Source organism: Myotis lucifugus, unplaced genomic scaffold (genome assembly GCF_000147115.1).
Source record: "Myotis lucifugus unplaced genomic scaffold, Myoluc2.0 scaffold_0, whole genome shotgun sequence".
NCBI lineage: Eukaryota > Metazoa > Chordata > Mammalia > Chiroptera > Vespertilionidae > Myotis > Myotis lucifugus.
The window spans coordinates 26,220,392-26,235,938 of NW_005871048.1; the positions used below are offsets into that span (position 1 = coordinate 26,220,392).

Here is a 15,547-nt window from a genome sequence, read left to right on the forward strand (position 1 = left end):
TTCCAGGTCTGTTCTAGCCTGAATCCTAAATCTCCAGCCTTTTCCCAGTGTCCACATGTCTGTACACACACACATACACACACACACACACACACACACACACTCACTCACTCACTCCAAAAACATATATTTTTGCACTGGAGCCTCAGAACTATAAGCTATAATAATATATACACAATATAAATACTAATCCTGGGAGCATTCTGAGCTAACCTTTGCTGATGAGAAGCTTTTGAGTAACCTGGATATTTGGATGAGTCTTTTGGTTCCTCACAATCCAGTACCGATTCACATATTGTACTTTTAATTGCAAGTAGGCTATTGTGAACTGGACTTCCAGAGTCTGACTTAGTGAACAAAGACTCTTTGGGACCAAACCAACTCCAGGAGTTCCAGAAATTAACCCAGTTTTACTTCTCTTGTGATATATTTTGCACATTCATCATTGCTTTTACAATGTGAGGTGGAAAGGCCTTCTCTTGCAAAAATTATCTATATCTAGTTCCATTTATATTTGCATAAAAGCAAACAGACCTAAAACTAAGGCTTCTGTGTATCTTTCTGTACATTTTATAAGTGCTCAGGCCATATTTTGAGCAAACAGGGCAATAAGAAATAATCTACTGTTTCATGTTTTGAAATATTGACTAGATAAAGATTACACATGACAAGTTACTTATAGCTTTATTTATATGTACTCGGATTCTCTGTTGGAATCATAGAAGGGAAGAAGATATGATAATTGCTTTGTGTAGTTCACAGAATGAAATCCCAAACTGAGGTGTTTTGAATCTAGTTTATACTGTAACATTTCTAGGAGACCATATTTAAACAGCAGTGGTTATCATGAAGTATACAACATGTCAGCTGTGTCCCAATTCATATCAGTAAAAACCTTCCACCACTTTATTCCCTATAACCTAACCTCCATCAGATAATACTAAATAAACTATGTCGAGTGCACATATTAATACATATCAAATGTATCAAACAGCTTCCAGGCTGCATTTTCAGTAGTGTTTATCTGTCGTCATGCAGGTTATAGCTCTGAATTTTTATTAGGAAAACGAAATTGAGGATTTTAAATGTCCCTGATTTAATTTCACCAGCTGTGCCACAGCCATGGATAATAACTGGAGAGGGTAAAAATATAACATTAAATAAGAAAGCAACAGAGCTCTTCTTTTTCGTGGTGCTTCGGAGGCTGTTGGCTGCTTCAGGGTGAAGCCCAACATCTCTTTCCCAGCCACTGGCTGCCAGAAACTCATTGAAGTGGGCAATGAACGCAAACTTGGTACCTTTTATGTGAAGCGTATGGCCACAGAAGTTGCAGCTGATTCTCTGGGTGAAGAATTGAAAGGGTTATGTGGTTCATATCAGTGGTGGGAACGACAAACGAGATTTCCCCATGAAGTAGGGTGTCTTGACTCATGGCCGAGTATACCTGCTGCTGAGTAAGGGGCACTCCTGTTACAGACCAAGCAGAACTGGAGAGAGAAGACGCAAATCTGTTCAGGGTTGCATTGTGGATGCCAATCTCAGTGTTCACAACTTGGTCATTGTAAAAAAAGGGGAGAAAGATATTCCTGGTCTCACTGTGCCTCGTCGCCTGGGGCCCAAAAGAGCCAGCAGAATCCGCAAACTTTTCAATCTCTCTAAAGAAGATGATGTCCACAAATATGTTGTGAGAAAGCCTCAAGAAATTTAGGATTAAAGCACCTAAGATTCAGAGTCTTGTTACTCCATGTGTTCTGCAACACAAATACAGGTGTATTGCTCTGAAGAAACAACGTACTAAGAAAAACAAGGAAGAGACGGCAGAATATGCTAAACTTTTGGCTAAGAGAATGAAGGAGGCCAAAGAAAAATGCCAGGAACAGATTGCAGAGACATAGACTGTCTTCTCTGAGAGTTTCTACCTCTAAATCTTAGTCCAGTAAAAAATGAGATTTTTTAACTAACAAATAAAGGAGAGCAAATATCAAAAACAGAGAGAGAGAGAGATCAACAGACAAGTGGCTTTTGCTTCATACTTAGCTGCTTTGCATCTGCTGCTATAAGGTTTTGGGTCTCAAGTAGTAATTAGTCTCCTAATTTATGTATCATCACTTCAATGAGTTGTGGCATGTATTTTTAGTTATTCTCCTATTGAATAAGAATATAATTGTTAGTTGATGTTTAATCTTGGGAATCTTGAAAATGATTCTTTAAAATGTGACTCTTTCCCCTCCTCTATCTTTTACAAATATCCATTGAGCTCCAAATATGCCAGACATTGTGCTAGGGACAGACATTGTGCTAGGGACCTGACTTCATGGAGATCAAAGTCTACAGGGGGAGTGTGTTAGTCAACATTGCGGAGTATTTAGAGCTTTAAAAAAGCCGTATTGAGATATAATCGACATATGGCATTGTGTAAGTTTAAGGTTCACAATATGCTGATTTCATGGCACTATATTTGCAAAATGATTAGCACAATAAGGTTAATTAACACATCCCTCACCTAACATAGTTACCTTTGTGTGTGGTGAAAACTTCTAAGATCTACTCTCTTTCAAGTATATAATACAGTATTGTTAACTATAGTCACCATGATGTCCATAGCTCCCCAGAACTCTAAAATGTGAATCTTGAAAAGGACCTAGCACCAAAAATATTTTATAATTTCACTTTTGTTTAAATGGTCACAATGAAATAATTGTATAACTTGTTCTGTTTAGAAATCAGGCATGTTGAGGCTAATGAAAAATAACTGAACAGTTTATATTTAGAAGAAATACTGAATTAGCAGAGTGATAGAGTAAAAATGCAAGAAGTCCTTTGTAGATAGTTAATTTAGTTATGGAAATGCTAGCAAAGAGCACTATGTAGAATCTCTCATTATGAACATTTCTCTTTAATTTGTATAATAAGGAGTCACTGGTGAAATGTACACAGACTTGTGGAAGTTTTAACTGATAAGACTAACTCTCGGATATAAATAGCCCTTACAATATTGCTTTTTTATAATAATGTTTAACTATAAGTCTAAGTCTTAAATATTTTACTTGTGGTTATTTGGCAGTTTGATTTGGCAGCTAGAGAGTAAGTCCCCACTTAGGCCATGGCCATGTCTTATTTGATTAACCATTTGCAACCTCATATCTTGTAAATTGCCCATTGTATAGACTAAGATATGTTCCTTAAGAAAATATAGACACATTTTATTCATGTAGAACTTACAGAATTTTAAGTTAAGTATTCACAGCAGAAAAATACTTCCATATTAAGTAAAAAAACGTTCTCAGTCAAAAATAGTCTTACATTCATTCTAGTTATTGCTACACTCTGCTGACTATGAAAATGACTCAGTTTTTAAAGGTAATTATAAAATGTACCTTTGAACAGAAATGGGGGTTTGCTTAGTGGTAGCAAATCAATTGGGTTCCTCAACCAGAGGAATATTCAGTCTTATTGTCGTGAATGTAGTTTTTATATGATTTCTTTAACAGTTATGGAATGACTAAATTAGTTTAATTTTTCCATTGTATGTGTTGCAGTTTTTTCTTTTAATTTAGGAATAGTGCGTTGTTGTTTTATACTCTTCATGGAAAAGCCATCTATTTATAGTTTAAGTGCAGAATTAGACTTTGATAAATCATAATTTTATATTATTATTGTTCACTGGGCTGCCATTTGTAGATTATGGTTTCCAGACATTGAATGTAACAGTTTCATTTTTAAAAAATTAAATTTATTGGGGTAACAAGATTAACCAAATTTATTGCTTAATAAGATAATATAGTTTTCAAGTGTTGATTTCTATGACACATAATCTGTATATTCCATTGTGTGCCCACCACCCAAAGTCAAATCATCTTCCATCACCATATATTTGGTCTCCTTTTCTCTTTCCTACCTACCCTCTTACCCTCCTTCCTTCTGGTAACCACCATTCTATTGTCCGTCTATGAGTTTCAGTTTTATATCCCACATATGAGTGAAATCATATGGTACTTAACCTTTTCTGACTGACTTATTTTGCTTAGCCAGTGGTTGGCAAATTGTGGCTCGGCAAACTGTGGCTCGCGAGCCACATGTGGCTCTTTAGCCCCTTGAGTGTGGCTCTTCCACAAAATACCGACTTCTGCGCATGGGCCACGAAGTTTCAATCGCACTGTATGTGCACGCCTGCTCGTGGTATTTTGTGGTATTTTGTGGAAGAGCCACACTCAAGGGGCCAAAGAGACGCATGTGGCTCGCGAGCCACGGTTTGCCGACCACTGGCTTAGCCTAATATTTTCAAGGTCCATTCATGTTGTTGCAAATGGCAGTATTTCGTCTTTTCTTATGGTTGAGTAGTACTCCAATGTATATATGTACCACATCTTCTTTATCCAGTCCTCTATCGCAGGACACTTTAGTTGTTTCCATAGTTTCATTTTTTTTTAAATATATTTTATTGATTTTTTTTTTTACAGAGAAGAAGGGAGAGGGATAGAGAGAAACATCGATGAGAGAGATCGACCAGCTGCCTCCTGCACGCCCCCCAGTGGGGATGTGCCCGCAACCAAGGTACATGCCCTTGACCGGAATCGAACCTGGGACCCTTGAGTCCGCAGGCCGATGCTCTATCCACTGAGCCAAACCGGTTCGGCCATAGTTTCATTTTTAAAAGGGCTATTTTTTTTCCTTTAGAGTTGTTTTTTAATTACATTAGATTGAAATTATAACTACTTTTTGTATTTATATATTTTTCTCCTTCTGACTGTCTGCATGTTCCAGGAGAAGACATTCTAACCTTATAGATAGCATATGTTTACAATTTATCTTAAAAGAGTTACAGTTTTTGAAACTACTTGGAGATATTTTTAAATTAGATGATAAAGAACTAAAACTAAATAGTAAGTTTAGCTAAGTTCAATTCAGCAACATTAGGTATCTGTATGTACTATCAGGTATTATGTTTTGTGACATCATAGATATAATGATGAAAAAACTTGATACCTCTGTCTTGGTGCTTGTAATCTTTTAGCTGACCTAGACAAATATATAAATAACTACAGTGCAAGGCAGCCTTTGATGAGTACTGTAGTATAGACATCAACAAAGTACTGTGGAAAATTAGGATAGATTAATCTTGACTGGGAGGATCAAGGAAGTTCTCATGGAGTAGGCAGGATTGAGTAGAGCTTAATTTATTGCTTTCATTCATTCTAGACTGTCTTCTGAAGATTGATGTCTATTTCCTTGAGCTCTTTAATTTTGTGCCCATTTTGGATAAGCATGGCACAAATCCAGCAGGGAGGTCCAGATGAAAAAGAAAAGACTACAGCACTGAAAGGTACATACTTAAATTGCTTTTTTAGGATATTTTCATTGTGCCTGATGAAGGTATAGGAATATTTAGGTGACCTGCTGTTTATTTCAATTCTAAAATAAAAACAGTACTTAATCTATTTGTAATTATTTGTGTCCCTACAGCAACTATCTCAGTGTCTGAGATATAGTCTGTACTCAGCAAATAAATCATAGAATCATGTAATTTTACAGCCAGAATTCTTAATGCTTTTCTTATTCAAGGCCATATAAATTTATGGTAAAAACTAACACTACAGGTAGTGCCCTTATCATATTTTTGTTGTTCTCGATGTCCTACTAATTTAGGATAGTGATCTGCCTAATTCTGCATTTTATCTTTGTGGCATTGGCACTAGGGATATATTATGAGAGGCCCTTCGTGTTAACACCTCAGAAGGAATCTGCCTTAGACATTTTTTGGGATTTTTGAGTTCTAGACTTAAAAAAAATAAACCTATCTAAAATAATTTTACCTCTAAAAGAAGTATTCATTATGGGCCTGTAAGTTTTCTTCATATATTTCAGTCTCACTGTCTAGTGACTTGCCCAGGATCAGATTATCTGAGTAACTTGTGCAAGGTTTCACAGTTACTTTGTTTGGTAGTAGAAAAAATATATCTTGGGTTTTCTAAATGTTGAGATGCCAACTATGCCAGCTGATAAAAGTCTCTTTTACTTGATTCAGCATGGAGTCTATCTGGTCTTCAAGATGCTATGTAGGAGATGCCCCCGCTGAATATGTACCAGACTTTCTTGGCTTTGGCCACTTCTCTGAATATCTAGCTGCTGTCCTACCCTGCAATGCTGGTCTGGATGATAAAGATACCTCAAGAACCTTTCTTACTGCCTTCTTTTATCTCTTTTCATGAAATCCTAAAGCATACATAAGATAAAGCAACCAGTTGACTCACCTGTCCCTGCTTTTAATGCAAATGATCTATCAAAGGGATGGTGTAACTAGCTCTTATCTACAAAAATGGCAAATGGCTTTCCATTGCTTTCTCCTCACAATTGTGAAGTCTTTGATTAGGATAATAAAGAATGGACAGATTCTGGTTATGTTTTGAAGGAAGAGATGACATGACAGAATTTGTTGTTGGATTAGACATGAGATGTAAAAAAACAAAGATAACTTTGAAGCCTCTTGGCCTAAAAAGCTTTAAGATAGGTGCTATTAATTATATTAAGAAAATTGGAAAAAGGTGGTTGCAGTGAAAGTGGTTGTAATGGGAAATAAGAGTTAGCTTTCATATATATTAAACTAAGATGCCCCTTAAACATGAAGGTGGAGAAGTTGAGTGTGGAGTATGAGAGAGCATGTGGTTTAGAATAATAGTTTTGGGAATCATTAATGTAGAGATAATATTTAAAGTTATGATCATGATTGACATCACCAAGAATGTCAGTGTAGCCAGAAAAGAGAACACATCTGAAGATTCAGTCCTGGGGCATCTCAACCTTAGGGTCAGAGAGATAAGGAGGAACCCGCTAAAGAGGCTGAAAATGAATCTCTGATAGGCTGAGAACCAGGAGCAAGAGAGAGGTCCTGAACCTTAAATGAAGATTATGGGAATCATTAATTTAGTCATGATGATGAGTCAGGCTAGGTGAGGACTGAGAATACTAGTATACTTTTGGATTTGACAGTGTGGACATCATTGGTAATCTTCACAAAAAGCTGTTTCAGTGAATTGTTGAAAATGAAAGCATATTAGAGAATCTGTGTAGAGAATTGGAAGAGAGGAATTGGAGACAGCTGTAGTCAACCCTCTGGAAGGTTTGACTGCATGCTTGTATGCTTCGGGAATGACCAGTACACTCAGAAAAATAGATTTCCTGGGTTTCCACATAGATAGATTTTGAGCATCTTCAACCTTACATTGTAATGTAATGCAATTTATACTTACACAAGCAGTATATATAGGCAGCCATCTTGTGAGGGTGTGAGGGTTAATTTGCATATCACCTCTTTATTATATAGGATACTTAAGTTTTAATTCTTTAGAATGATTATAAATTGTGTTGCGTTTTTAATTTCAGTTGCCACATGTTTACTGATAGTTTATGGAAATATAATTAAGTTTTGTGTGTTGATATTATATCCTATGACTTTGCTGATGTCACTTAGTTCTATGAGTTGTTTTGGTAGATTCCTTGGGCTTTTCTTTGTCATTTACAATTTGGACAGTTTTATTTCTTTCTTGCCAATCTATATGTCTTTTATTTTGTTTTTTGCTTTTTTGTGCTGGCTAGGACTTCCACTACTATTTTGAGTAAGAATGTTCAGAGTGGACATTTTTTTTTCATAGACTAGTGGTAATAGTGAGTGGTGCCACTCCCATTGTTCACCCTTAATTTCTAGACCTATGAATACTGGCTATAATGGGTGGCTGGGGAAATAGAATGACTAGTGTCTACAGAATAGATCACTCTAGCCAGTTAATTTTTAAAATATTTTATTGAACATTCACTTTGGAAAGAAATATCTTTAAATTTGTTGCCCATTCAGAGATGTCTGTTCACATACCTCTTCTCCATATTTCCTTGTCACCAATTTTCCAATCATGTTCATTCCAAGTTCCCTGACCATCCAGCCAAACCATTGGCCACAGAATATGAATCAATATATAATCACATGTCTGGCCATATCTTTTTCCAAGCAAACTAAAAGCCAGGTGCACAGCTCTCAGTTCTGCTCATTGGGAGGATTTCCCTTCATCACTGTCCTTCAGGGATGCCTTAGAAAGGGGCTCTAGTGTTTCAGCTGTCCACTTTTGAGTGGTGCTTGAATATCCTACGGAACTACCTATAAACCAGACCTGAGTTTGGGTAGGAAGCCAGTTGATGGTAGAAACTTTCCACGAGGAATTCATGCTGATAGATAAAAGGCAGTGCAGTAGGAGTTGGTGACCATAGGCATTTGTTCACTTAGCCCATGATTAAGCAGTCTCTACAAAGGCCCAGTAGCAGACTACCAGCTGTTTCTTAAAAGGAGAATAGTTATCTACAGTGGATGTCACGACTTTGCCCCCAAATCCTTAAAGGCTATGCTTTGATTCTTCAAGAGGCTTCTGCCAAAGATTCCTCATCAGCCACTGACACCATTGGATCTGCTGGCTTATATGGTAGCAGAGCAGCGTACACAGTTGCAGAGCTTTCTCTTATTCTGGGCACCACTCAAAAGTAGCAGCATTTTGGCTAAATGGACCAGGGTAACACAGCCAATGAGGACTATGTTGCCTCCAACGTCCAAAGATACCTGTTAGGCATTGTGCCTCTTTTTTATTTGTAGGAAAGGCCAGTTGCAACAACTTATCCTTCACTTTAGCAGAGATATGTTGACATGACTCACATCATCACCCACATCATTGGACCCCTAGAAATTAGACTGGAATAGAAAGCCCCTGAATTTTTGTCAGATTTATTTCTCACCCTCTGACACACAAATGTCTTGTCAGTAACTCTAGATTGTTACTTCTTGCTTACTAGGTCCAATCAGTATAATGGCATTAATGTATTGGACCAGAGTGATAATCATATTGAAGGGAAAGGTGATCAAGATCAAGCAAACTAAATTATGACTTACAACTGGAGAGTCAATATATCCCTGAGGTAGGATAGCAAAGGTATGTTGTTGGCCTTGCCAACTGAAAGCAAACGGTTTCTAGTGGGTGTTATTGACAGAGATGGAAAAAAAGGCATTTGCCAGATCAGTAGTTGCATACCAGTTCCCAGAGATGTATTAATTTGCTCAAGCAATGAAATTACATCTAGTATAGAAGCTACATTTGAAGTTACCATCTGTTTAAGCTTAACGATAATTCACTGTCATTCTCCAAGTTCCATCTGTCTTCTGGACAGTCCAGATAGGTGAATTGAATGGGGATGTGGTAGGAATCATCACCCTTGCATTCTTCAAGTCCTTGATGGTGACATTAATCTCTGAAACCTGGAAAGTCATACTTCTTTTGGTTTAGTTTTCCTAGGTAAAGACAGTTTAAGGGCTTTCACTTGGCCTTCCCTGCAATAGCCTTAATTCTACAGATCAGGGAACCAATGTGGGGATTCTGTCAAATAATGATTCTGGAACTGGGGAAATAATCACAGTGAGTTTAGGAATCCACTGTGAGATGAATCTGAGCTAAAACTCCATTAAACACCTGTCTTCCATCAACCCCTACTCTAATGAAGAATCACAGTGACCTTTTGGGTTTCCTGGAATCAGCTTCATTTCAGAGCCAGTGTCCGTAAGTCTCTGAAAGGTCTGGTTATTTCTTTTTCCCAGTGCAGTTACCCTGGTAAAAGGCCATTGTTCCCTTTGGGGGAGGATGGGAGAAAGCTTAGCAGTGCAATTTTTGACAGTGTACCTGGGTCATTCCTTAAGGTCATTCTTTTTAAGAGGGCCTCCTCCCAAGAGGTTCTGGGTCTGTACACTGGCTTAAGTCTGGGAACTGATTATGACTGTTTTTGATTTAGGTTAGGCTTTTGTTCATTTGACCTAGAACTTTTCTGCTTATACGTATCAAGTAAGAATTTAGTAGGCTTCCTGTCTTATTTCTAGGAACAACATGCTCAACTAGCCAATGCCATAGGTCTGTGTGAGTCAGATTATTCTGATTGCTGCTCTGACTCCGCTGTCCATTACGGTAACCAAGCCCAACTTGCCTCTGGTGGTAGAGTGATCCCACTTGGCTGCTGCCACCCTAGGAACCAATTACTCCCATTGCATTTATGTTTCTTAATTCAGTGACTTTAGTTCCCACTGTAAGGTTTAGCATAAAAGAAGTCATCACATAGCTTTTTAAGGATGCCAGGGTTCTCACAGATTTATTTCTCATAGTACTGGTTTAAGGTATGTCTTCTGGACCTTTCCAGGGTGAGTAGATCTTCAATGATAAATCCACTTTAATATTCCTATCTCCCTAAACCTTTGAATTGCTTCCTCTACATTAAACCATAGCAAACCCACTCACTGTTGGCCAATTTTTGGCTCATGTTTAAACCAACCAATCAAACTGTTAGAGCCCTTCCTAACTCCTCAAGCTGCAGCATTAAATACAGAATCTGTGCTTGGTAAGCCTTTATATATAAATATGACCTGATTATTCCTTTCACCATTATCCAACACCCTTAATATTCATTCCCACACATGTTCCCTGGATTTCTGTTTGTATAAGTTTTTGTTCTATTCAGACCTTCAATGGATCAGATCATGTTCATCCAAATAGGAGGGAGGCAATTTGCTTTACTCAATCTATAGATTCAAATGTTAATCTTATTCAGAACCACCTTCACAAACATACTCAGAATTATATTTAATCAAATATGTGGACACCCCATGACCCAGTCAAGTTGACACATAAAATTAATCACCACACCATTTAGCTGGGGTTGTTCCCACCTTTTGGCTATTGTGAATAATGCTTCTATGAACATAATGTACAAACATTTGTTTGAGTGTCTGTTTTCAAGTCTTTTGGGTATCAAATGGTATTTTTATCCAGTTATTGCATATGCTTAGTTGAAGCTTAGAATTCTAGTTGCTGAATCATTTTAATCACCAGAGACATGTTTTAGAAAACAAAAAAAAAGTTGTGTCACATCTGATGCATGCTTAGGTTATATGGGTTTACTTGTACTGTATTTTATAGGTGATTGAAGAGATTTTCAATGTAAATGTTTTATTATGCTTGAATTTTACCTAATTCTGTGGAGTTAGTCTCTCTGTGTAAAATACAACTATACAGTATTGGTTTCTTTTTACAAAGCAGAAAAATAGTCTGACAATTCCTTTCCAGATGAATTCAATTCAAATCAGAATTCATCATTTGATGCTTTCCAACACTGCTTTGGTTGTATGAAGAGTAGTCTGTGTTCAGGAATGCCGCTATGAGGACTACCCTGTTCTTTTAGGGTAAACCCAATAGAGGCCCACAGGCCTCTGAGATCTATCATGATAGCATCTGGAAGACTTCACCTTTGTGTTTCCTCAGTGTTAATGAAATAAAAAGTGTATTTGCTTCTCTTGTGGACAGAGAAGTTTGAGGAATGCCTATTTATTTAGTTGTTCATTTTATCATTCAGAGGAACATTTTGAGCAAAGTAAAAGCATATTTCTATATTTATAACTATATTTATCTTTATAAGGCAATGAAGAGAGGGGAAGAATATTTTAGAGTTGATATGGCACATAGAATAAATGGTGATTTTGAAAGAGCAATAAGTTAGGTATTGGGAAATACATTTATTTTACTAAGCCCACTTTCCTTCCTTCCTTCCTTCCTTCCTTCCTGCCTTCCTTCCTTCCTTCCTTCCTTCCTTCCTTCCTTCCTTCCTTCCTTCCTTCCTTCCTTCCTTCCTTCTTTCTTTCATCTATCTATCTATCAATCAATCAATCAAAGGCTAAAATGCTAAGTGTCCGACTGTCTGACCGGTCACTATGATGCGCACTGACCACCAGGGAGCAGTTGCTCAACACAGGAGCTGCCAAGCTGCAGTGACTTGGCAGTGGCAGTTCTCCGGTGATACACCCCAAAACCAGAGAGGAGCGAGCCCGATTCTTCGCCGGGCCGTGCGATTCCACCTTTTCCACCTTCGGCCGTGGGTTATGTTGTTGCTGGGGCACTGTTGGCCCCGAATCTGGTTTACTGCACACTTGTATTTGTGTTCCACATCCTGTACAACAGCAATTTTGCAGAGTGCCCTCTCACACTCCGGGACCCCTTGGGGGATGCCGGAAAGCCAGTTTTGGCCTAATCCCCGCAGGGCAGGCTAAGGGACCCCCACCTGCTGGAGGGACCCCGCTCATGCTGCAGATACCGGGGAGGGACCATGGGAGAGGTTGGCTCCAGGGCGTGTCTGGCCCATCTTGCCCAGTCCCATTCTGCTGGCAACCTTCTAATTAATTTCCTTTCAATGTGCACGAATCTATGCACTGGGTCACTAGTTAAGGTATAATTTTGGACAAGCCATTTTACTTCTGTGAGCTGAAAGACAGTGAAGATAATATGCACTACTATTTTATAGGATTGTGATGATCAACTGAGGTGAAGTAGTGAAATCTTTAAAATTATATAGAGATGTTAGGTGTCATTTTAGGTTCTAACCTGATAGAGAAAATGGCTATTAGACATAATACGTTTGCTTATATATTGACTGGTTTCTTTGTGCCTGCTTAAAAGGTTTCTGCGTTTTGTACTGTGGAAATGACTAAAGAGAAAGAATATGATTTTGTCCCCAAATCTCAACTCATTGGAAGGAGAAAAGTGAGACTTTTGTAGCTACTCCAAGCCAATTTTTGACATTAAAAACTGTTCCATTTTACTCAGCTTTGTACAGATTACATGGTTTTCACAACTTTACTAATGAATCAGTAATTTGTCAGCATATTTCAGCTTGGTATGCATATAATGTAATATTTCAATTTTATTAGCGAGTTTGCAAATTATTTTTGTTTGCATGTTGAAGATGGTATATTTTTGAGTAAATTGAGGTTTATTTGATATAGCAGTTTGAAGAGTACCAAACACTGATTCTTTTTGCAAGATTTTTGTTGGCTTACCTTTATGTCTTACAGAGAGACTAGAGAATTGAGGTAGACAATTTTTTTTCTCTCTAACATATTTTGATGAGCCATACAGATGGGTTTGTTATATCCCTGTGAGAACAGAAATAAAGTGTTACTTCTGAGATACTTCTTTTATAGAAAAAGGGACTGGTTTGCTTTACTACGTATCCAAGGAACTTTTTCTCATCAGGAACTAGAGTTAGAATGAAAAATCTCAAAACTTAAACTTAAAAAAAAAACCCCACAACTTTCTGGAACTGAATAAATTTGAAGTTTATCTTTTTATTTTTCTGAGTTTCGATATGACTCTATGATTACTTATAGTGAGTGAGCAATTTGCCTCATCCCATAACATGAGCCAAAAAAATTGCATTAAATGCTTGCTGACACACTGATTTAGGGCTGGGGAGGGAAAACACAAGATAAGCCTAGAGCATCTTATAGTAGCAAAAAGTAAGGAAATGCTCCAAAAAACAAAAAAGATGGAATCATGTACATCAAAGGGATATGAGAGCCAGCAGAAAGAGCATGAGTGGCCAACACTATAACAATTTGAGCAACAAAGTAAATGATGCAGTATTGAATTATAACTCAAAGTATACAATAAATATCAAATAAATGATTAAATAAATATGTACATAGATGAAGAAAGACAAACTTCCGTACAAAAGAATTACAGATGATGTTTGCACATGTTCTTTACTCCAGGAGATAGAGCATAATTCCTCCTCTCCCCTTTTGAGAGTGGGCTAGACTTAGTCACTTACAAGAATAGACTGTAAAAATGGAAAAACAGTGGCTTCATCGTGAAGAAGACTGGTAAACACTACCTTAATCAGCTGATGAAGATTTACACCTCAGTGATATGATGAGAAGGGCAGTTTATCTCTGTGACATTCTTTCCAAAAACTTGTAACCCTAGTTTAGTCACAACATAATACAGACAAATTTAAATCCAGGGTCATTCTACAAAATACTCCATCAGTACTCCTTAAAACAGTCAATACCACAGAAAAGAAACAAAGACTAAAAACAGTCACAGACCAGAGGAGATAGGGGAGACATGATGACTAAATGTAGTGTAGTATACTGGCTGGAGTCCTGGAATAGCAGATGGACAATATGGAAAAATGATGAATAATAATAACTGGGCTTAGTTGATAGTAATGTACTAACATTGGTTTCTTCGTTTTGATAAATGTGCTGTTGTAATGTAGGATGTTAATGATAGGGAAAACTGCGCGAAGGGTATATGTATACTATCTGTATGATCTTTCAGCTTTTCTGTAAATCTAAGATGATTCCAAAATAAAATGTTTATAAAAAACACCTTCCTGGCAAATTTCTTGATCATATCAAATCAAATAATGTGAAGAATAAAAACTGCTTTGTGTTAACCCAATTTTTCAGTTACCATTTTTTAAAATACTGTAATTTTCTCCTAAAATTAAATAATAAGCTGTATTGCCACTATTTGGATTTATAAATTTTCTTATCCATACCAGTAGTTTAATTTATATTTAAAATTTAGTGACCTTTTAGAAGTCATTAATATCTGAAAGTTTGAAAACAGTAAAAGGAGATTAATAAAGTACAGATTAATAGCTGTGTATTTTGAAGTGAAGAAGTTAATAATTTACTATAGTGGTGCTTAGGATGTGATTTGTGATTCTTTTGAGGATTATAATTTTGAAAGTGCTTAGGTTATGTTGATATTTACTTCATTATAATATAGCACTCTGGGAACTAAAAAATTTAATAGTATTGTCAGTTATGGCAACATCTAAAAGTAATAAAATAGAACAAAAGAATACTTAAAAGAACTTAAAAGATAATATTTGTTAACTATGAAAATGAATATAAGTAAATTTATTGTCATTTTTTTTCTAGATTTATTGTCTAGGATAGATTTGGATGAACTAATGAAAAAAGATGAACCACCTCTTGATTTTCCTGATACCCTGGAAGGATTTGAGTATGCTTTTAATGAAAGTAAGTGGTATATGCTACATACAATATTTATTTAACAATGCTGATAGAATTACAGGACAGATGTTATTTGCTACTTTTATGTGCCAGCATAAATGTTTTATGTATTTCTTTTCAGAAATACTTTCATGTCAAAATTCTTCACTTAATTAAAAGAACCAAGTCATGATTTCCCATAAATTGTGAAGTCACTTAAACCAATGGACATGAATTAGATTCAGCTTACATATTTCAACCATGAGCATTCAACTTCCTAGTATCCAATTGGAATTCCCAATTATCCTATCTAATAAAAGAGTAATATGCAAATTAACCATCACTCCGTCACTCCCCTGACTTCGTCACAAAGATGGTGACGGCCACGGAGCTGGAGCGAGCAGGAGGCTTGGGTTGCCCCCGGCGATGGAGGAAGCCAAGCTTCCTGCCTGCCCTGGCCGGCCCTGAGCTCTGCTCAAGGCTACAAAGTTTCAATTATAGAAGATAAATAAATCCCAGATACCTGCTTAAAAAAAAGAAAAAAAGGACGGGCTGGGAGCTTGGGTCGCCGGAGGGCTTGACCAGCCTGAAAACAGCCATCAGCCCTTCACCCAGGCTGGCCAGGCACCCCAGTGGGGACACCCCCACCCTGAAGGGGGTGTGGCCAGCCTGAAA

The 15,547-nt window shown here is 37.2% G+C and overlaps 1 protein-coding gene and 1 pseudogene across 8 annotated transcripts in view; both read left to right on the plus strand.

Annotated features, from left to right (window-relative positions):
* LOC106696730 overlaps positions 1 to 1,932 on the plus strand; it is a 4,702-nt pseudogene extending 2,770 nt beyond the window's left edge.
* FAM172A (family with sequence similarity 172 member A) overlaps positions 1 to 15,547 on the plus strand; it is a 379,783-nt gene that overhangs the window by 24,133 nt on the left and 340,103 nt on the right. For 5 of the 8 annotated variants that reach the window (XM_023749992.1, XM_023749974.1, XM_006081215.3 and 2 more), the window contains exons 2-3: positions 5,200 to 5,323; positions 14,798 to 14,899. In XM_023749992.1, the coding sequence (XP_023605760.1) occupies positions 14,840 to 14,899 (60 nt within the window). In that variant the 5' untranslated portion in view covers positions 5,200 to 5,323; positions 14,798 to 14,839. The remainder of the gene's footprint in view (positions 1 to 5,199; positions 5,324 to 14,797; positions 14,900 to 15,547) is intronic. The other 3 variants (XM_006081217.3, XM_023749998.1, XM_023749981.1) reach the window with 1 other exon arrangement.